This window comes from Nelumbo nucifera, chromosome 4 (genome assembly GCF_055504915.1).
Source record: "Nelumbo nucifera cultivar China Antique chromosome 4, China Antique-T2T, whole genome shotgun sequence".
Classification (NCBI taxonomy): Eukaryota; Viridiplantae; Streptophyta; class Magnoliopsida; order Proteales; family Nelumbonaceae; genus Nelumbo; species Nelumbo nucifera.
In genome coordinates, this window is record NC_142652.1 from 41573523 (window position 1) to 41597485 (window position 23963).

A 23963-nucleotide genomic window follows, 5' to 3' on the forward strand; every position below is an offset into this window, starting at 1 on the left:
AGTAGGGCATTGCAATGAACTACATGCAGTTATAAACCCTCATAAGGGTTTCCTAGCTGGAATTGTAGCCAAGCATCACAACAACTAGAAAAATACTGCTTAGGAAAAAATATTTAAACTGGATAGGATGTCAAAATCCTAGGCAGTCCAATCCACCTGAGCAAGTTCAGAGGTTTCAAAGAAAGCAAATGCATGACTTTAGTAATGGCTATTATAGCCATCAGAGACAGTATCATAATTCATAACCCAAGTCCAAGAACATCTAGACATTGCTTCTAGACATAAGTATAAACCTTCAAAAGGATTTTCTAGCTAGAATTGTAGCCAAGCATCAAATAACAAGAAAAATACTTCTTAGGAAAAAATATTTAAAATGGATAGGATGAAATCCTATGCCATCCAGTCCTGAGAAAGTTTAGGGCTCTCAAAGAAAGCAAATGCATGATTTTAGCAATTGCTATTATATCCATCAGAGATAGTATCATAATGACATAACCCACAAAATTCCAAGGGCATCTGGGTATTGTTTTTAGACAGAGAACTATGACAAGTTCAAACAGCTGATAAATTTCAAAATTTGCACCATAAAGGACTCAAAAAATACCTTACTGTCATAAACTCATACTTGTAATTGCTGTACATCTTTGCCTTTTGAGTTTAGGATATCATATGGATGTGAAGAAAGGAGATTCCTGTGCTGGTTCTAGGCCAGAGAGAGTGGAACTGGTATTAGTAGTCAGGCACCCTAGTTAAATTTGTAGATAAACCCCCCTAATGACAGTTTTTATCCCATTATTTGAAGTTCAAAAGGAGTTTTTATAGTATTTTGTTGGAGTCTTTGACCTATTGTTGTTACCAAACCTTTCTACTCTTTCCATTGTTTAAACATGGCGACCTTATTGGACAAATTGAGTTGGATATTGATTAGAGATTGGTTGGTGCTCAGTCTTGGGTAGTCTTAAACTTGGTCTATCAAGGCTTAGTGTATGGTCATAAGGCTTCTGCAAGTGCTTTACAGAGTCACTAACATCGATCCAGCTCCATCCCATTTTCATCATGTGGTTATTATAGGATAGTTCGTCCATATTTTCTGGAGCTAAAATATTAATACTTTCCAAGGAATCTGGAAGAAAATGATAGTAGTGTTGAGAGGCTTGACTGAACATGAAACCTTGTTTTCCATGGAGATGGTAAGTGCCTTTTCTTTTAAGTAAAAGAAAATTTTTATTAAAAATAAAAAAGAAAGTACAAGAAATGTGATAAGGAATCACCCAAGAGAAGCAACAACTCATACCCATCACCCCTAACACACCCACATGTACAAACATGTATTCCTTGTACCTTTAGGGATGATAGTAGAATTTGGATGGTCTATCGCAATGGTTATTCTCTTACTCCTTTCTTCAAAGCCCTTACTTACAATCACCACTCTTGACTCTCCAACCACATTTCCTCTTGAAGCAATTTGGCAAGGACCATTTCCACCCAAAATTCAAGCTTTTTGTTGGGATATGAGGTATTAGTAGATCAACACTCGTGAGAATTTGAAGGAGTCCAAACTGGTTTTTGCCACCACATATCTGTCTTCTTTGTAAAACATGTGGAAAAACTACCTCTTATTTGCTAATCTCCTATTCATTTTTAATTGGTATTTGGGGTTCTTTTCTCTTTTTGGGTGCAGGCAAATCCTTCCGAGTTGGGAAGCATCTTCCTGAACATTTTCTTCTCCCCACCTAGGAAGAGAGGAAAGATCTTATGGAGATGCAGAAGAGCAGCTATCCCTTGAACAGTGTTATCAGTGCTGTGATGCAGGAGAGAAGAAGAGAGGAAGAAAAAAGAGAGAAAAAAGATTTGAGAGCCAAAAGATAGCTGGTGGTGCCAGCTTGTTTGTACATATACTAGGGCGACAACAACTAAAAAATAAGAGTAGAATTACAATAGTACCCCTGCGGTACTATACTTAAATAAATAACAGCTTTTAACACTCCCCCCTCAAATTGGGACATAGATGTCAATCATGCCCAACTTGTCACATAAATCATGATGCCGAGAGTGGTGTAGCCCTTTTGTAAAGATGTCTGCAAGTTGATCTTTAGAGCTAACATAAGGAGTACACAATTCCCCTGTGACAACCTTTTCTCTGATAAAGTGTGTCGATTTCAATATGTTTAGTTCTATCATGTAGCACTGGATTAGCAGCAATGTTTATGGCTGCTTTGTTATCACAAAATAGGGTCACAGGTCTATCCATTGGAAAACCCAACTCAATCAACAAATTCTTTAGCCACATAATTTCAGCCACTCCATGAGCCATTGCCCGATATTCAGCTTCAGCACTAGATCTAGCTACCACATTCTGCTTTTTGCTTCTCCAGGTAACTAGATTTCCTCCTATAAAGGTATAGTAGCCACTAGTTGACTTTTTGTCATTCAGGGATCCTACCCAATCTGCATCAATGTACACTTCAACTTTCAAATGCTCGTGCTTTTGAAACAACAAGCCTGCACCTGGGAACTTCTTAAGATATCTGAGAACTCTTTCTGCTGCTTCAAGATGAGTGGTCTTAGGAGCATGCATGAACTGGCTAAGAACACCCACTGCATAAGCAATGTTGGGACGGGTCATAGAAAGATATAACAATCTTCCTATAAATCTCTAAAACTGTTTCACATCCTTGATAGGTTCACCTTGGCGGTCACCTAATTTGTGGTTAGGATCAATAGGGGAGTCAACTGGCTTCACTCCCAATTTTCCTGTATCCTGGAGTAGATCTAGGACATACTTTCTTTGAGAAATGAAGATACCCTTTTGTGAGTGGGCAAATTCAATTCCAAGGAAGTACCTTAGAGGACCTAGATCCTTTACTTCAAATTGTGTAGCAAGAAAAATCTTCAACTTTTGAATTTCATCCTTCCAATCGCCAGTGATAATTATATCATCAACATATACTATCAGTGCTGCAATTTTCCCTTCCCCTCTTTTCACAAACAATGTGTGATCAAATTGACACTGCTTGTATCCTTTCTGTTGAACCGCCGCATGGAACCTGCTAAACTAGGCCCTCGATGATTGTTTTAGCCCATACAATGATTTCTTTAACCTGCACACTTTCTATTCATTACCTTGGACCCGAAAACCAGGGGGTTGTACCATGTAAACTTCCTCTTCAAGGTCACCATTCAGGAAGGCATTCTTGATGTCGAGCTGATGCAGATCCCAGTCAAGATTAGCAGCAAGGGAGAAAACGACTCTAATGGAGTTCATATTGGCAACGGGTGCAAATGTTTCTACATAATCAACTTCATACACTTGTGTAAACCCCTTTGCCACTAAATGAGCTTTATACTGCCCCACCATGCCATCAGCCCTATGTTTGACTGTGAAAACCCATTTACATCCAACTAGATCCTTTACCTTAGGAAGATCTACTAGTTCCCATGTGTCATTTTTATGTAGAGCATTAATTTCCTCTTTCATAGCATTTGTCCATTCAGGCACCAAAAGAGCTTCTGCCACATTCTTAGGGATAGAAACACTATCAATGGAAGTGAGAAAGGCCAAAAGAAGGTGAAATGTTTTCATAGGAAACAAAGTGAGAAATGGGGTGTTTAGTGGTGCAAGAACTAACACCTTTCCAGTGAGCAATAGGAAGGTCAAGGTCATTAGCAACAAAAGTATCAATAGCAATAGAGTCAGGAACATCGATAGGAACCAAGATAACTAAGTGGGTATGATCCGCCCCCAGAGAGTTTGATGGCATTGGAGGTACAGCTTCTAGGTTCTCCACAACTCTTGAACATGGTTGGCCTTTGTGACGGCGAAAGAAGACACGAAAATGAGGAGGGTCAGAAAGAGGAGGGCGTAGAACCAGTTTCTCCTCATTCCTACACTCCCCCTGAGGAGAAACAGGGAAAAAAGGCTCACTCTCGAAGAAAGAGACATCCATGGAAACATAAAACTTTCGAGAAACAGGATCAAAGCAACGATATCCCTTCTGAGTGAAAGAATACCCCAAGAAGATTCAAGGAATAGCACGAGGGTTTAATTTTCCACGAATGGGTGACAAATTTTGAACAAAACAACGACAACCAAACACACGAGGAGGAATGGAAAGAAGGGGAGCCTTAGGAAAAAGAAGCCGATGTGGGGCTTTGCACTCTAGCCAACGAGAGGGCATACGATTGATGAGATAGGTAGCACAAAGGACAGCCTCGAGCCAAAAACGTTTCGGGACATTCATATGAATTAGTAAACCCCGGGCCACTTCAAGGAGGTGTCGGTTCTTTCTTTCAGCAACACCATTTTGTTGTGGTGTTCGGGCACAAGAGCTACGGTGAAGTGAACAAGGTGAAGCAAAAAATTCCGTGAGATCACTATGAAAATATTCTTTGCCATTATCTGATTGAAAGATTTGGGTTTCAGTTTGAAATTGGGTGAAGATCATCCGCTGAAAATATTGGATAATTTTTTGTACTTCATCCCTAGTTCGCATGGAATATACCCATGTATATCTAGAATAATCATCAATAATGGTAATAAAATACTTGTAGCCACTCTTAGATGGTAAAGCAACAGGGCCCCAAACATCAGCATAGTTGTCAAGGCGTTGCCTAGGCGTCACCTAGGTGACTAGGCGCCCTTGGCTGGGCACCTCGCCCAAACGCCTTGACTTTTAGCAACTAGGCACCCGCCTAGGCGACCAAAGGGTTTTGAGAAGAGAAAAAGAAAGAAAGAAAGAAAAGAAAAGAAAGGGGAAAGTAACAATAGAATAATAAAGTTCTTTTTTTCTATTCTCTCTCTAATTAAATAAAACAGAAACTCAATCCTTGTTTTCTTTTCTATTTTACTTTCCATCTTGAATATTTATCATATAAAGTTAATAACCTTCTTTAGCTCATCTTGAATATTTATCATATAAAGTTAATAACCTTCTTTAGCTGCTAATTAATATGAATTTGCTCTATTAATTACTTATTATAGTAGTATTATTTTTGAAAATAATGAAATTAATATATGTAAAAGATTTTTATCTTTAGATATGATGATTTGCCACATTTTTAGAGGAAATTTAATGTTCTTAATAAAGAGAATTGCTATTTTTCAATTAACATACATGCTGAATGGTATATAAAACAAAGCTCTACACACTCTGAAAGTACAATCATTCAGCAACAAATGTGAGGAGCTGTGAGAATGAGGTGAAGAACAACAACGCTTGGTTTCTAGATCAACAAGCATGGAGTTCGAAGGACAAGAAGGGTTCTCACCTGCCGGTAAGTGGAGAGAAGCTCTGAGAATAGAAAATAAAGAAATGCTGCTAGAGGAGATATTCTACCAGAAGGACTTTACGATGAAGATTAGAGAAGGAATGAGAGGAACGGTTTTGTTGGTGGGAGATGTTGTTCCTTGGTTTCTAGGTTTTTTAGATGGAGCTGCCCAAGTGAACTAGAGTGAAGTGTGGAAAGGTACGCTAAGGCAGGTCAAGAGAGAATACGTAGCTAAGAGAAGAAAGAACAACAAAGGATGGTTTGTTACTCTGGAAGAAAAGTTCGACAAAAGGAAAAGGCAAACAATAATTATCCCTGAAGGTGCTCGGCAGTAGGGATGGTTAGCGGTGGCTAATGCTATACACAGGAGATTAGTCAGCAAGGAATCAGGGACCGTGAAGGCACACGCAGAGAAAGTAGTTGGTGGACAGAGTAAGAAAGAAGAGATGACAGAAAGAAGAAAGAGACTGGAGAGGTTGGGCTTAGAAGACACAGTGGAAAACCAAGGGAAGCCAACAGTGGTGTTTACAATACCAGAACCAAAAATCGCTTTGGCCGGGGAGAAGGGAGCTTGGGAGAAGAAACTCATTTTATCTGCGAGGAAGGAGGTAAAGGACTGGAAGGGGTTGTTAGAGGAGGTGTCGTTGAAGCTTGGGTTAAACCAGACGGTCACTCTTATTCCATTCAACAATAGAAAAGCAGTCCTTGATGTGGGGGAGATGTCGATGGACTTCACCATGCTGGATACGAGTGAAGGACTTGTTAGAATTGAAAATTGGTGCCCCCTTTCGAATGAGGCTGCTGCTGTAGAAGGCAGTATTAAGCTGAAGCTGCTAGGGCTACCTTTTCATCTCTGGCAAAAATTCACCCTAGAGAGATTGGTGCGAGCGATGGGTGGTGTTCTCCTGTCGTACAAGACTACAGATTTGAGAGCAGTTCTTTTGAGAGTTGCTGGAATGAAACCTGAGGAAGTTCCGAGGGTACTACAACTATGTGCAGAAGGATACTGGTATAAAGTTTGGGTGAGTTGGGAAGTTGAAACACTGCAGTGGATGGGGAGGTCGAAGCTTGAAGGAGATGATGTGGCAAGATGGATTACAGTTGACGGGACTGAGCAAAGGAAGTTTGGACACGTGGCAACTGCTAGAGTGAAGCTTTCATCAAATGTGGAAGCTGAAAAGTTGAATGCCAAAAGTAAAGAGGCATTTTTAGAAAAGCTTTCAAATTTTTTTGACAACAAAAACAACTTTACAGCTGGTTTGTCCTATGCGGAGTTGGTCAAAGGAGTAACCCGGTCAGACCAAGGGGCGGTTCGAGTCAGGTCCAAGTTCGAGTTTCTCACTACACATCCTGACCCGACTGGCTCAGTTCCGGGTCGGTTTGTTCATAATGAGATAAGGGCCCACAACACTTCTTCGGATTCATGTGACCACTTAAGTGGCCACGTGAGTCGTTTTTATAAGCAGACGTTGATAGACAATTCCAAGTGTCTATCTTCTTCCTCACGAGATTCGACTGTTGGGGACCGAAAATCTCTTTCAGCTAGCCAGAGTTCATCGAAGAAGACTCTAAGTTGGATTCCGGTGACAAAACATAGAGAAGATGACCAGGATGGGACGGAGGGAGATGGGCCAAATGCAAGATATTCCAGGGGGTGTAGGGAAGATGGTGAAGACGAGGACGGCGATTGGGTCAGTTGTGGTAGCTCAGAGGAGATATCAGACTCAGACAATGAAGCGGAATTTCAGTGTGACGAACATCAAGGAGAGTTGGAAGGCACCTTAAACACTGATATACTATACTCAAAGCCTGTAGCAAACGCCCCCCCTGTTTTAATGGTCGAACCAGCAACCCTCCCTGTCTGAGGTTGCTGGTTCAGCCCTCTCCCTTTAGACACTGGTATATTTTTGTCTATTTCCCCTAACACCACCTGCGCAAAAGATCTGCCATTTGTCATAGCCTTTTCTTGCTTTCCATAGGTTTGACCTTCCATTTGCCCCAAAGCTTTTTGGCTTCCTAGAATTTGTTGGCCCTTTTTAGTGAAACATTCCTTCCCATTTGAATTAACCAATCTCACAAGTCCACGTAATGCTCCTTCCTCCTTCTCCCCTCCTACCATACGAGCCTCCTTCCACAACCTTGCTTCAATGGAGGATGCTAGCCACACAGAGACAGAACTCCCCTCTGTTCGTACCTCTACCTTTCGTGGAATGTCTTCTGGCTTCACACCACTTAGCAAGATTGCTACTGAATAAAGATCACCCCAAAAAACTCCTTGCAAGATTCCTCCACACAATACTGCTATAGACTCTGCTACTTCTTGTTTCCACAGATGAAATGGCAAGCCTATTACACGCACCACCACACCATCTTCGACAAATAAATCCTTGGAGTTGGATGTTGGATTCCATTTAAAGACTGTGGATGATCCGAAACCAGCCTGAATATTGATAGCTGATATTTCCAATTCATTCTCTACTGGATCTAGGAGGACTTTACAATTATCGAAGGGGGTTACTATGAAGACACTCTTCAGCTTCAACCTGGTTGCCAGTAAGTCAGCTACCCTCCTCCAATCATTAACCTTTCCCTTGGCTTGTATCACAAACTTACTATCCCACTCTTCTCTCTCTAGACCTCCCACCATTCTGCATTGGCCTTTTGTTTTTGCCATAACCACTGGCCCTTGTTCTACCCTGCTGTTGCTGAGATATGCATTCTCCTCCCTTATGGAGGCTTTTTTATCATTTGCTACTCTTTGAGCAACCAGTCAACTCCCCCCCATCCTTGGCTCTGTTTTCCTACTGGTAGACACACCAATTGCCTTCGTCCCTTACCAAAAAATTCAGCCAAAGCTATGAAGAAGCCTTTTCTATTCCTCTTACATTCAACAACATATCTTCTCCCTTCTAATGTACTAAAATCCTGCCAATTTATCTGCTTACCTTTTGAACAGGTCCAGCTATGAACTCTCTTAGCCACTCGATCACTTCTAATCCTTCCAGCAATATTGTACCCTTTTTCGCTTCCCTTACCTTCAGGCTTACCTTCCCCTTGATTCTCATCTCTTTGAACAGGAAATTTTTTGTTTCTATCTTCAAGGATCTCCTCCAATGACCTGCCTGCACGAACTCCATTCCCTTTTTAAATTTTAACTATTACCAAACATTACATCCCCCGGAAACATAAGAATGTTTGAAGATAACTTTTACTCTCTCGCTTCATTTCAAAAACACTATGTTTACGTTCTCAGAGAATGAGAGAATAAATTTCATCATTGTTCAATATCAACATTTGAGCCCTTGCTATTATTCCACAGGATTGACCCATGTCTATTTTCTCTCTTCTTTCTCTCTCTATTTTCTTTCTTGTTCCTTCAAGAAGCCATTACAGCCATCAACAGCCATAAAATTCTGATCAAAGAAGACCATTCAACATTCTCTAAGGACTAGAACTAAGATGGTCCTACATCATCCTGGATCTGCATCCCTCTCTTAGACAGAATGACTTTGTTGAAGCACCTATTTAGTACCGCTGCCCAAACTAAAGCATGGATTATTGAGGGGGAAATCGAATTCCAAATTCTGGCTGCAGGCACATCTGCTAGGTTCCTGTCTGACAGTTTGAGTGCAAAGGTTTTGACTCAAAAGGGTTTTAAGTGTTATGATCTTGTTAAAGTTGTATATCTCTTTAGATGTTACCTTCTTCGAGTCTTAGTCAAATTTTCTTGCCCCTCCTCAGGGGGAGACATGTAGTGGCATGTAGTGATAAAAGCCAGGTTCTATTTCCCCTATCAATTTCTGTTTCTCTTCCTCAACCTCTTCGGGCCTACACTCATCGCCAAAACTAGAAAGTCCAGCAAACATCTCACGATGTGGAGCAACCAAAGTCATGGTCATACATTCTATGCCAATTGGCTTTGAGGGAGCAAACTTGAATCACATTCCACCTTTTTTATCAATATCCTATTCCACCTTATCAACCAAGTACTGTTTCTTTGTCTCCTCTTGTTGTTAATGACCTTGGCATTCCTATTGCCCATCGTAGGATGTTAGATCCTGCACTACTAACTAAACACCTTATTGCTCATTATACTTCTTGTAATTCCTTGTCTCCTTCATATCGTGCTTATATTTTTGTTGTGTCTAGTGTTTCTATTCCTAAAACTCTTGTGGAAGCCCTAGAATCACCAAGTAGACTAATGTTATGCTTAAAAAGATCAATGCCCTACATAAAAACAATATGTGGGAACTAGTGGACCTTCCCCACAGGTAAGAACTTGGTGAAGCATAGGGCTGAAGAATCCATAGAGAGATGGATACAAAGCTAAACTAGTATCCAAAGATTTCACTCGAATGTATGGTGGGGATTACACAAAAACCTTTGCCCCTATAACAAAAATGATCTCTATTCAGGTCCTATTATCCTTGGCAACAAATTTGGAATGGAATCTTCATCAACTTGATGTAAAAAATGCCTTTTTGAATGGAGACATGGAAGAAGAGGTGTTATATGGTGTAGCTTCCTGGATTCCTACTAAAGGAAGTGAAAGAAATGTATCACCTGAAGAAGTCTCTGTGTGGACTAAAGCAATCACCAAGGATGTGATTTCGCCAAATCAATAAAGCTGTCCAGCAAATGGGGTTGATGTAGTGCCAGTCTGACCACACTATGTTAAAAGAGAAGAGAAGAAACTGGTTGTTCTTATTGTCTATGTGGATGATATTATCATCACCGACAGATCTAGGTGACTGGGTCCTCTTAAGTACTGCCTAGGATTTAAAGTTGCCAGGCCCAATAAAAGCATCTTCATCTCCCAAAAGAAATACACTCTAGATCTCTAACAGGATGCAGGTAAGATGGGATGCAAACAAGCTGGCACACCTATTGAACCTAACCATAGGCTAGGTGGAAGTGTGGGAGATATGGTTACTAATGTAAAACAATTCCAGAGGCTTATAGGAAGGTTGCTGTACTTGTCTATGACTAGGCTAGATATAGCATATGTTGTTGGTGTTCTTAGTCAGCATATGCATGCCCCTACATGCATGCATGTAATTGATCAAAAAAAAACAGTGCATGTCTCAATTGCAGAGAGAGTTCCCGCATTTGAAGAAACATCAAGGGAAAGGTATCTTGTTTGCTAGTAATGGGCACTTGACAATCAAAGCCTATACAAATGCATATTGGGCTGGTTTTGTGGATAATAAAAGGTCAACTTCTAATTATTGTACTTTTGGGAGGTGATCTTGTGACATGGAAAAGTAAAAAACAAATGGTGGTTGCCCAATCAAGTGTGGAAGCAAAACATCATGCTATGGCACATGGAGTAACAGCAGTATTGTGGATAAAGAATATTCTTCTTGACTTAGGATTCCTATAACCAGCCCTATGGCCCTATGTTGCAATAACAAGGCTGCCATCAACATCGCTCACAATCGAGTTCTCCTTGACACAACCAAGCATACTAAAGCGGACAAGCACTTTATTAGGCAGAAGTTGGAAATGGGCAAAATATGTACTTATGTGAGTACTTCAAATCAGTTAACTGGTTTACTCACCAAAGGGGTAACTACCCCACGTCATATTGAGCTACATAACAAGTTGAGAATGATTGACATTTATGGCCCAACTTGAGGGGGAGTGTTGGCTATGTACTGTTACATGTACGATTAGTGACTTAGGGGCAGTTTTGTACTTCAGCTTTTATTATGTTCACCCTAATATAATAATAAGTACGGCAGCCACCCACTCCATCCTTTTTTTCCCATATTCATTCGCATCTTTTCTATTTCACCAAGGAATCTTAATCTGAAAATACATCCATACAACATTGTTGGCCTTAGAATCATTTTATTAAATTTTTTTTAGCCCAAACGGTATTCTTGCATCACATTGGGCTCCAGATGCACCCCTCTATTCTGCCCATTCCACTCTAATTCTATGGGAGACACCCTCCTCAATCTCTCCCTTGCTGTGGATTATCAAACCAAGGTAACAAAAGAGATTGCATTGACATATTTTTTGGTTTCCACTGCTAATTGTACCCTGAATCAGCAAAATAAATGAAACATGGAAAAAGTATGGCATAAAGGAATAATAAAATTCAGCAAGCAATTCATTTATCAGATTATCATAAAAGATTCAAAACAGAAACTGCTTTAAGTTGAAAAAACATTTGAAGAATCAAGGCTGTCTTTGAATACAAAAAGAGAAAGCCAAAATTTAGTTTAATGAACTAGCAAAGAATTTCAAATTATAAAATGGAAAAAAAAAAGACAAAACAGAATAAATATGTCAGCAGAAAAAACAACTTTATTATCTTCAAGACAGGAAATCAAAAGGGCCATGAAATTGATTAACAGAAACATACAGGCTGTCAATGCAAACCCCTATATCCTAACTCCTACGCTCCTAGTATGCATGATGCCAAATGAAAACAGAATGAACTCAAAAGCATCTTAGGGAAAAGCATAAAATAAAGGTTTATTGGCCAAAACATGGTTCTTACCGCAGGAGCTGCCTCTAATGCTCCATCAGCTGTTGAGAAAATGACATGTTTTAATCCACTATCTTTCATAAATTTAGGACCCAGCTGTTTGAAGGAAGAACAATAAATAAAAACAAATATACAATAGATAATTGCTCCATGTAGTGCCATCTTAACAAAAAAAAAAAATCAGAAGAAGAAGGAGAACGAATTGAACGAATCAAGTAACATACATAAGTAAAACCAGTAGCAACTCGTAGAGGCTTCTCATCAGTCCATTGAGGCATGTTTGCCAGCTCAGTTAGTGAATTTATATTTTCAAATATCCCATACTTGGGGATCTAAAAGTTTACAAAATTAAGATAATCAGTAGCAGATATTGTCCAGAAAAAAAGTAATATTTAATATGAAATCCTCCTTTAAATGACACAAAAAATCTGGTAGTTACTTACTGCAAGAGATAAACGGCAATGTCCATACTCAAGTGCATCATGAACTATGATCAAATCTTCACTCCCCTGTTACAAAAAAGAAAAGTCAATATAAAAGTAAAATCTGTTTATGACAGTTCATAGCATGCATTTTCCTTTTTAATACCTTATAGCAATATATGGTACAAAAATAACACAACCCAATAAAAAAACCAAATCAATATAAGCACTAAAATAAAAGGCAACTATTAGATTTTGCTACTAAAGTTGTTGAACGAAACTTTGTATTATTTTATTCTTGGAAACCAGGAATGATTTTCTTTTCTTGATAATAAAGGCTATTACCCAATGTTGGTTTCCAGCTATTCGGGGTTGTGGGAGGGGTGGACTGGATAAGGACCAAACCCTTGGCATACAAAGTGGCCACTCTCAGATAATAAATGGAAAATATTAAAAGAAAATTGAAGTTACAAAGAGAAGTGGCAAGAAGTCACCAAGAAAAAGAAACAAAAATAGAACAAACAAAGCTCCCCATTCCCTAATAAGAGTATCACCACAATAACACTTCCCCCACAAACAAAACTTGCACAAAAGTCCAATAAAAGAAATATGTTTTTTATTGATAATAAATGTAGGGGTCATGTGTGTAGAAGACCTTTGACAGCACCCATAAGAAGAAGTGGTATTTTGCAAGTTGAAAAGGCTAGAAGGGGTAGAAGTAGACCAAAAAGGACATGGGAAAAACTACTAAGAAATGATTTAAGTGCTAATAATTTAACAATGGATATGGCATTAAATAGAACAAAATGGCAAAACAGGATTCATGTAACTAATCTCATGTAGTTTTTTTTTTTTTTGATCAATAATAGAATGCTTTATTAGATTATAAAAATTGTGAAACTTTGAGTACAAGAGAGGGGAGGTAAAATATCTTAACTCCCCCACAACAGAGAACAAGAAAGAAAGCTAAAAAGTGGTCCAAAACAAAGAATCCTTAAGTACCCCTTGCTTGGCTAACCCATCAGCCATGGAATTAGCACTTCTCTTCACCCAGTTGTACTTCACCTCAATATCCCTACTCAGCCATTTAAATTTTTTTTTTTTCATTTCTGTAGCTCCACAAACCATTGCTATCTTCCTTCAACCACCTAATTACCACCTCCAAGTCCCCTTCAATGATCAAGCACCAAATGTTTAATTCTCTTGCTCTTTTGATTCCTTCCAAAGCTGCTAAAACCTCTGCCCTAAGAGAGTCACCCTCACCAATAAGGCCAGAGAACATAGCAAAAATAATCCCAGCCTCATTTCTGAAAACTCCCCCAATCCCAAAAGGCCCAGGATTCCTTAAACTACAACCATCAAAATTCAGTTTCATGAATCCTGAAGGAGGGGGGAACCAAGAAGGTCTAGAGGTCCTTTTGCACTGAGCCAAGGTAGCAATTTCTTTCCACTTTCTCAAAAGATCAGCCATGGAGAAATCTGAAAAAAGCTCCAAAGATTTCAGCCAGTGATTAACCCTTAAGTGTATCAATTCAGTTAAATTCTCCATAGATCTTTCCTTGTCTGAAAAAAAGTCTAGAGTTCCTCTCTTCCCATACGGACCAGCACACAGCCGCTCTAATGCTTCTCCACATGATCTTCCCTCTTTTCTTAGGTCATCTTGAGAACGAAGGAGAGAACAAGCTTTGCAAACTCACGGGGGGATTCCAAGTGCATCCAAACAAGGATGAAGCCCACTCCCATATAGTCTTAGTAACCAGACAAGTAACCATAAGGTGGTTAGTCGTTTCCCCATTAGCTTTACAAAGAACACACCTATTGGGAAGTAAGCAAGAATTAGGTCTCTTTCTTTGAAACAAGTCAGTTGTGTTTATTCTTTCCAGGAAAGTCTTCCAACAAAAACTACCAACCCGAGGAGGAATGGGTTTACACCAAATCTCATTAACAGGGAAGGAAAGGCCAGAGAGAGCAGGAGGATGGACCAAGGTCTCAAAAAACTGATCTCATGTAGTTGGGATAAGGCTTGGATGACAATCATGATGATGACGTATTTGTAGGGGTAATTTGGTTTTATAGGCCTCAATATTAAAACAAGCCAAGTGGAACAATCAGATCTCTCTAAGGTAACTCAAAATAACCTTTTTTTTGGTACCTTTGTTCAATAATTCATAACAAGGGAGAGACTAATGAGGATGTTGCCCAAAAAAATACAGCAAGATGGACAAAATGGAGATGTGCATCTGGAGTTTTATGTGATAGGGTGAATACCACTAGATTAGAAGGAAATTTCTATAAAATAGTTGTCAGGCCAACTATGCTATATGGAGCAGAGTGTTGGGTAGTCAAGAAACATGTCCACAAAAATGTATATGGCAAAAATGTGTATGCTAAGATGGATGAGTGGAAAAAATAGAAATGATAGTTTCATAAATGATGAGGAAGTGGAGGGACGTGGCTGATTCTACTCCTGCTAAGGAGGTGGTCAGGCCATTGTGGTCCCCACCCTTTAGTGGTTTCATTAAACTTAATTTTGATGGAAGTAGTGAAGGTAATCCAGATCCTTTCGGCATTGGAGGGTTTTCAAGAATGAAGAAGGAAATATCATTGCGATCTTCTCAGGCCCAATTGGTGAAGGGGATTCCTTAAGAGCTGAAATTAGGGCTGTTATGGAAGGGATCCAAAAGGCTAAAGAGCTGAATATTAGGAAGTTGGTGATAGAAGGTGATTCAAAGCTTGTAATTAGTTGGCTTCAAAAAAAGGAGGAAGAGGGATGGTGGTGCTACATTCACGAAAAGAGATAAGTTGTTAAATTGCTGCAAGGGGTAGAGGTGTCTTGTAATTTGGGTCAAAAGGGATGCAAATGCTGTTGCTGATACGCTTGGTAAACAAGGGGTGGGAAGGAATGAGTTATTTTGGGTTGTTTTGTGCTCTTCCTTTAGGGGAGGGCTAAGAGTGTTTATCCCTCCCCCTTATTTGTTCTAAATTTCGTCTTTTAATAAAATTGGTACTGTTATTGATCAAAAAAAAAAGATAGTTTCAGAAATGAAGTCATTAGAAGGAACTTAGGAGTACCTCCAATAGGTGAAAAATGAGAGAAAGTAGAGTAAGATGGTTTGGTCACATGCATGGAAGATCATCAACACTTCATAACACCCGTAAGAAGAAGCAATCTGTTGCAAGTTGAAGGGGCTAGAAGGGCATGAGTCAAAGTAGCAAGAAATGATTTAAGTACCCATAATTTAACAATGGATATTGCATTAAACAGAACAGAATGGTAAAACAGGATTCATGCAGTTGACCCCATCTAGTTGGGATCAGGAATACAATTTGGATGATGATGATGGTGACGAAGAGGGTTATGATAAGTATTTGTGCCCTTCTTCCTTTCTTCATTAGTAGAAGTGCATACCCTTGCAAGATACACAACACAATTCATCCATGTCAACATCCTTACCCATTTGTGTTCCCTCTATCTAAATACATCTGCTTTTTAATTGACAATTGCAAAAATTGATAGCAAAGGTATAAAAGCATTGCCATTGCAAACCCCAAGGCCCAAGAGAAAACAAAGTGTAACACAGGGAAGGCCTATCCTTGCAAAAGAAAAGGTATTCATCTATAGCCAACATGTAAATAAGGCAGAAACCGTATCAGCAAACTGGAAACCCTATAGAGATCACTCTACCCTACTCCTTGAAAAAAAGTATAATATTCAAGTTAACAAATATCAGAAGTCTTAAGAAATGACTTAAGTACTTGTTTGCTGGAGAACAGCAGCCGAAGAAGAAGAAGAAGAAAGAGATCTGTGAATGGTGGCTTAGTCACTTCAGCCGGCCCTAGAATCTTATATAAGTGTTCACAATGTAACGTTACAAGAAAGGACTAGAATGCCCCTGATTAGTGATGGGACACCTAAACATAAAAAGAATAAAACAAGTTTAGGCCCAATAACTAAGGCCCATAATAAGTTCAAGAACTTAAAACATAAATAAGACTAACATAAACACTAAACCAATTGAACCAACACTCCCCCTCAAGCTAAGCATGGATGTCATTCATCTTTAGCTTGCCAAGTAAGTCTAAGAATTTCATTGAAGTTAGTCCTTTTGTTAGCACATTTGCAATCTGCATCTCAGAAGGAGTATAAGGAATGCAGAGTTCCCTTGAGACTATCCTTTCTCTAACGAAGTGTTGGTCAATCTCAATATGCTTCGTCCTATCATGTTGCACTGGGTTATTTGCAATGTTGATGGCAGCCTTGTTGTCACAATACAACCTGAGAGGACACTCGACCCTTATCCCGATCTCACCAAGAAGGGTCCTAGGCCACAACAGTTCAGCAACACCATGAGCCATAGCTCGATATTCAGCCTCTGCACTTGATCTAGCAACCACATTCTGCTTTTTACTTCGCCATGTAACCAAATTCCCTCCAACGAACGTGCAATACCCAGAAGTAGACTTCCTGTCTCCAACAGAACCAGCCCAATATGCATCAGTATACGCTTCAATTTCAATTTTATTGTGTTTTTTGAACAAAATTCCTTTTCCTGGGCAAGTCTTCAAATACCTAAGAATCCTTTCCGCTGCTCTCATATGAGGAATCTTTGGAGAGTGCATGTACGGCATAAGCAATATCTGGTCGAGTGAGAGACATATATATCAATTTCCCTACTAGTTTTTGGTATCTCTCTTTATCAAGGTAGTCCTCTCCAACTGATTCCTGTAGACAATGATTTTGTTCTATTGGAGTATCTACTTGTCTACTCCCCATCATACCTGTCTCCTCTAGAAGATCAAGGGCATACTTCCGTTGACATATATAAATGCCCTCTTGTGACCTAGCAACTTCAATTCCAAGGAAGTATCTCATATGGCCCAAGTCTTTGATCTCAAACTCAGATGCCAAGAACTCCTTCAATCGTTTTATCTCTTCTAGATCATTCCCTGTAATCACCATATCATCCACATAGACAATGAGTGTCGTAAGTCTGCTATCCTGTTTCCTTATGAACAAAGTATGATCTGCACCACTTTGAGTGTATCCCATTCTCTACATGGCCCCACAGAGCTTCTCAAACCAAGCTCGAGGGGACTGCTTAAGACCATATAATGCCTTTCTCAGTCTAGACACTTTCGCATCAAAACCATAACCTGGTGGAGGATTAATGAATACCTCTTCATGTAGATCGCCATTTAGGAAAGCGTTCTTCACGTCCAACTGATATAGCTCCCATGAGAAGTTTGTAGCTAATGACAATAGAATACTGATTGTGTTGAGCTTTGCAACTGGAGCAAAGGTCTCTTTGTAGTCAATCCCTTCCTTTTGAGTAAACCCCTTTGCCACTAGTCTGGCCTTGTATCTTTCAATGGACCCGTCCTCCCTATGCTTTACAGTGAACACCCACTTGCATCCCACAGTGCTCTTCCCTTCTAGTAGATCCACTAATTCCCAAGTCCTGGCTTTCATTAAGGCTTTCATTTCTTCATTCATAGCCTCTTTCCATTTTGGGTCAGACACTGCCTCTGAGTACCTAGTAGGAACATGCACGGAAGAGAGAGCAGACACAAAGGAATAATAACGAGGAGATAAACGTGAATAAAAAACATATTCAGCAATGGGGTGTCGGATAGTACAAGAACGGGTAGGCTTACGAAGAGCAATAGGGAGATCCAAATCAGAAGTATGAGTGATAAGATTACCTAGAGTTGTTGAGACAGATTGATCCGACTCCGATTGGTTGCTGCCATGAGTTGGAGGGTCTTTTTTCCTTCTGTTGTAGGTGATTCTCATATCTTTTTGTTGCCTATTAGTGTCCTCAGTTACATCCACAGCATCAAGAGTGGTAACAGGTTCAATGGGAGCCTCACTAGATTCACCTGGGATGCTACAACTAGGAGGATCAGGAGGAGAAGGTGGAAGGCCCAAGGCTGAAAGAGGCACAAAAAAAATGGAGAAGAAGAATCCTCTTCCATCCCACTAGTCTCACCCTGAAGAGGATTCTGGGAAGAATGAAAATAGGATTGAGACTCAAAAAATACCACATCCTTTGTGACGTATTTCTTCTTGGTAACTGGATCATAACACTTGTAACCCTTCTGTGTAGGAGAGTACCCTAGAAAGATTCCTTTTGTAGCCCTAGGATCCAACTTGGTCTTCTTTGGATCCTTTACATGAGTAAAACATACACAGCCAAAGACTCTAGGTGGAAGAGAAAAGTCTGGAAAATTAAGGCAAAGGACAGAGAAATGAGTTTTCATACCCAACACCTTAGATGGCATCCGATTTATCAGATATGATGCGGTAAGAATTGCTTGAGACCAATAGTGCTTGGGAACCTTGTGCTGAAATAGTAAAGCTCGAGTTGTCTCCAATAAGTGTCTATTTTTGCACTCAGCAACCCCATTCTGTTGAGGGGTACTAGAACAAGATGACTGGTGTAGCATTCCTGCATCCTCCAAGAACAGGTTCAAGGAACTTTCAAAATATTCAGCAGCATTGTCTGAATGGAATTGCTTAATCTTCTTGTCGAATTAAGTTTCAATCATTTTACAAAATGCCATGGTTATCCGTGGCACTTCATCACGTCCTTTTAACAACTAGATCCATGTGCATCGTGAATAGTGATCATTAAAGCTGATAAAGTAACGAAAGCCATCTACAGAAACAAGAGGTGAAGGGCCCCAAACATCAGAATGGACCAAATCAAAAGGAGCTTGAATTCCATTACTAGAAATGGGATAAAGATTTCTACATTGTTTTGACAACTGACACACTTCACAAACTAAACTTTGACTCGAAACACCCTTGAATAATTCAGGAAACAACCCTTGCAATGACGAAAAAGGTAAATGACCTAGCCTAGCATGCCACAAGTGTAACCTAGCTATTGACTCCTCATTATTCTGACTATTGGCAGCAAATGATTGTAAGGCTGAACTGATGTCTGCATCAAAATAGTAGAGACCTCCACACTCATGATTGCTCCCAATCGTTCTCTTCGTCAGTCTGTCCTGAAAGACACAACGAGTAGGAAAGAAAGTTATGCTACAGTTTAAATTCTTGGTAAGCTTCAAAACAGATAAGAGGTTGGAAGTAAGATTGGGAACATGTAGAACAGATTTAAGAGAGAGGTCCTTGCTTAGGTCAACCCCCCCTTTCCCAGAGATGGTGGAGAGGGAACCATCAGCAACTCTCATCTTATCTTGGCCAGACATCAAACGATAAGAAGAAAATAATCTAAGAAGTACTCTATAGAACTAGTTGCACTATAAGCAGAGACAATACCTGATCTGGCAAGAGAAGTGGAAGCAAGGGAATTAGTCCTTAGACGGGTTAAGGCCCGGCTAAGGACCTCTACCTCATTAGCAGTGAAATCCAAGGACCCGGATGTGTGGGAATTAGCAGTCAGTCCCATGGGAGGAAGTGTAACTGTAGATGTGTTCTTCGAGCTCTCACCACTATGACTAGTAACGAAGTTCCCACTTGCTATTTGATTCCTCTGAGGCTTCTTGTCTTTCCTTAACGCAGCTGGTTTCAGATGAGGATAAAGAACCCAACAAGTCTCTTTTACATGCCTTTCACCTCCACAATGAGTGCACTTAAGATGCCTCTTGTCTGAATGCTTGCTCCCTTTTTGGTTTGAAGAAATCAAGGCTGAATGTTCAACAGGCTGTATTTGAGTGTCAACTTGCATCTCTTTCCTCCTAACCTCTTCATTCCTTACTAGATAGTAGACATGGTGTAAATCTGGCATTTCATCCCTTCCCAAAATTTGAGACCTTATGCTCTCATACATTGGGTCTAAGCCAGCCAAGAACTTAAAGGCTCTACCTTCTTCAATTTGTTTATCATGCCTCTCCTTGTCTCTTATATTCTCCCAACCAAGAATAAGATGATGATCAAGTTCTTCCCATAGTCCTAGGGTTGCAAAATAAGTTGCAACTGTCATATCTCCTTGTCTCAATGCAGCAATGTCTTGGTTTAGCCTATAGATTCTTGCGTTGTTCTTTCTCTGTCCATAAGTTTTAGACACTTTCTCCCAAATCTTAGCAACAGTGGGAAAGTGTTGAAAGTCCCGGCCACTCTTGGAGTCATCGAAGCAAGCAGCCAGGACATAACAGTAGCATTTTCCTTACACCATATTGCGTACTCCACACCACCCTCTTCAAGTTCCTGCTTTTGTCCATCTAAATAACCTGTAAGTTCCCGGGAAGTAATGAAGAGCATGGCTGAAACAGACCATTCTCTGAAGTTATATTCGTCCAACAATACACTGGTGATCTGCAAGCTGTGCAGATTTGGGTTTTCCATATTAGAAGACCTCCCACCAATTCTATTATCCTTAGAAGACACTTCTCCTGATATTGAAGACATCTCCTTCATCTTACAGTGATCACAATTGAAATCCCAGTACAAAGGACACGATTTTAGACTTACCGAAGTTGTTATAAGTCTGAGAACCCCCCGTAACAGGTCTGAAGCACCTTTGTAACAGTTCTGAAACCAAGAACAATCCATCCCTGTACTGTACTAAACACTTCTGGACTCTGTTGTCGTAGCTGTAGCCGAGGGCAAAACCTCTTTGGCACCTCTAGTGGTCGAACCTAGACTGTGACCACCCTTACGATCTGTACTAGGACTGTCTAACTCAGTCCTTCCACTTAGATCTGTTCCACACATATCTCTCTTAGCAGCCGAATGGCTACTACCTGCTGCAGGGTTTCTAGTAGGGCATCAGCTTCTGGAACAAACTCCCCTTGGGCCCTACAACCAAGAGAAACCCTAGATACAGACCTTGTTGTATTTTACGGTCAGCCCTAGGGTTTCTTCACAGTGGCCGAGATAGAAGAGAGAAAAAAAAAGAAGGAATAGAGAAGTGGAGGAAAGAGGCGGTTGTAACCAGTTAGACCGATTAGTGCTCTGATACCATGTTTGCTAGAGAACAGCAGCCGAAGAAGAAGAAGAAAAAAGAGATCTATGAATGGCGGCTTAGTCACTTCGGCCGGCCCTAGAATCTTATATAAGTATTCACAATGTAATGTTATAAGAAAGGACTAGAATGCCCCTGATTAGTGATGGGACACCTAAACATAAAAAGAATAAAACAAGTTTAGGCCCAATAACTAAGGCCCATAATAAGTTCAAGAACTTAAAACATAAATAAGACTAACATAAACACTAAACCAATTGAACCAACAGTACTATAATTTAACAGTGGATATGGCTTTAAATAGAACAGATTGGAAAAACAGGATTTATGTAGCCAATCTAATATAGTTGGGATAAGGCATGGATGGTGATGATGAAATATCAGAGGTAAGAACCCAACAGTACAAGGGGTTCATCCCAGATGTAGCCTTTCTTATTACACAGCCAAAGTGTGTATAAAACAGTTTTTTATAAAATTGCCAGAAAAGATAATTGTTCAGCTTCCCTATCACCAAAAGAAGAGATTAATGAAATAAAAGAGATGGATACCCAAAATTGTCTCTTAAAGTCTGGACCCAACAATGATAGCATGCTTACTTGTCCATATTCACTGACTGTATCAAAACCCACGATACCAAGGTCCAGATCTCCTGAAAGTAATTTGCGAACAATATCCTTGGGCCGCTGAAACCAGACCTCTAAGTTTGCAAGCTGCACTAACACATTTAAAAGTTAATTAAAATAAAATAAGTCATTGATTATTGATGGAAAAAAAAATTCAAAATGGCATCTATGTGTTGTCAATTTTTCATGAAAAGCAATTGCAGAAAGCAATACAGATAAAAACCTAGTATAATGCTATTTTACTGGAAACTGGAATATCTGCAATATCTTCCAGGAAAAGTAGCAAAGCAAACTAACCAATGGCAACGCAAAAGAACAAACATGAAAACATTAAATGATATAAAATACACACCTGCGGAATATCTGCAACATATTGTCGAGGATTTACCTGCCTAACTGAGAGTTGGCAATCCTTTGTGAAAGACAATACAAAAAAAATGAAAGGCACATTAAGATTAGAAGAAGAAAAAGAAGAAGACCATGCAGCCGTTATGAAAAAGGAAGATAAATGTAACCAAAAGAAGATACCTTGAGAAGATCAAGAGTATCTGAAGCCATTCGACCTTTACTTGGTAATCCAAAGCGAATCTCATTTCTCTCTGTGACCCTTCTCTCCACAGCTAACGAGGGAGATGGTAAAGAGCAGCTAAAGGTTACACGCTTTACAGGGTTGTAAGATGATGGGCAAGAAGGAGAAGGAGAGGAAGAAGAATGTATTGAAAACGTGCAGAGAGAGGGGATAGGTGTACAGGGAGGAAAACGTTGTAGGAGAGTTTGGTATAAGATCATGGTTGAAGGATGCCTGGAAGCAGCACCACTTCAAGCTACACTAAAACAAATACAGAAAAATAGAATGAACATGTATTCAAATATTTAGAATTCACATAGCCCACAAGGAATGTACGAATCTGAAAATAATGAACAACTCATCAAGAATTAGTCCATGAAACTACTAATCTGAGAATTCAAAACCTACCCAAAAAAGAGAATGGGGAGAAAACCACAGTAAAAAGACAACACAAGACAGAATATCCACAGAAGTAATTGAGAATTAGAATTTTAATTCCTTGACCATGATAAATATTCATGCTTCCAAATCGAATTAGTAAATAGTAAGCAAATTACAAATCAAAGCCAGAAAATCGAACATAACAAGCAGAATACCAGAAGAAGGGGTTGAAGAAGGCAGCTTCCTTTGTGGTTAAGTCCGTGAATGTTCTAAGCTAGTTCTGCTAAACCTTTTGCATTTGCATTTCAATGAATTTGAGCAGACAACTCTCGCCTAGACCGGAGGCAGTGTGCCGGTGTGGTTGAACTTCAGAAAAAAATAAAAAATAAAAGAAAGGAGGCAAGGGGAGGGGAGGCGAGCGAGCGAGCGAGCGGTAGATCGGATCAAGTGGTCTACATCCATATTTGAACCTCTCGTAATCAAATTCGAATAGTATCTTAACCGTCCGATTCAGGTCGGACTCGGATCGGGCATGAACATTAAACGTAAAATATTATATATTAGGAAAAATCTATTTCGACCTTAAAAATGAAAACGGATCTACTCCTCACGCAGCGCGTCTCACACCGACTTCACAGAGACATTCCACCATATATCGGAAACATCTCCATATTTATATATTATTCATGTGAGATATTCTCACTGAACGGTGGATGTATCTGTGAAATCGGTGTGAGGTACGCTGTGTAAATAGCAGATCCGGTTTCCTTAGAAATTACTCAAATCAGAATAGTGACGATCAATGTTGAGAAAAATGGACCAGCCATCAAAGTGGAAAAGGGAGCGGTGGGTCAGAGGGAGAGGAATGTGGAAAAATGAGCGAGTACATAGTTCCTATAGAAAGCTACATATCACTTCCGCAGGTGATCCAAGCAAGTAGAGAGGGAGAGTTGGTAGAGTCTGGATCACCTACCAACAATACATCATCCAACTCTCTACCAACATAATCTCACACCGCCTGTCTCATACATGGCGGGTCCCATTTAAGGGTGTTAATAATATTCGAAATTTTGATTTTGAATTCAAAATTTGATAAGTTATATATTTATAAATATAAAATATTTAATTTATATAATTTATATATATAATAATTAAATTATATAAATAAGTTATGTATTTATATATTTTATATAAATAAAATATTTATTCTATATATTTACTAATTACTTAAATTAATTAGTCGAATTCGATCGAATATTCAAATATTTA

The 23963-nt window shown here is 39.6% G+C and overlaps 1 protein-coding gene across 6 annotated transcripts in view; it reads right to left on the minus strand.

Annotated features, from left to right (window-relative positions):
- The window catches only part of LOC104611048 (ATP phosphoribosyltransferase 1, chloroplastic-like), a 36511-nt gene extending 13349 nt beyond the window's left edge, over nucleotides 1–23162 (minus strand). Inside the window, exons 1-7 of one of the 6 annotated variants that reach the window (XM_010277963.3) lie at nucleotides 22910–23162; nucleotides 22274–22574; nucleotides 22098–22157; nucleotides 21719–21832; nucleotides 12211–12276; nucleotides 11992–12099; nucleotides 11780–11863 (exon numbers count right to left, since the gene is read on the minus strand). In XM_010277963.3, coding sequence (XP_010276265.1) covers nucleotides 11780–11863; nucleotides 11992–12099; nucleotides 12211–12276; nucleotides 21719–21832; nucleotides 22098–22157; nucleotides 22274–22534 — 693 coding nt within the window. In that variant the 5' untranslated portion in view covers nucleotides 22535–22574; nucleotides 22910–23162. Of the gene's footprint in view, nucleotides 1–11779; nucleotides 11864–11991; nucleotides 12100–12210; nucleotides 12277–21670; nucleotides 21833–22097; nucleotides 22158–22273; nucleotides 22654–22909 lie in introns of all 6 variants that reach the window. The other 5 variants (XM_088902784.1, XM_088902785.1, XM_088902786.1 and 2 more) reach the window with 5 other exon arrangements.
- Between the last annotated feature and the right edge of the window lie 801 nt (nucleotides 23163–23963).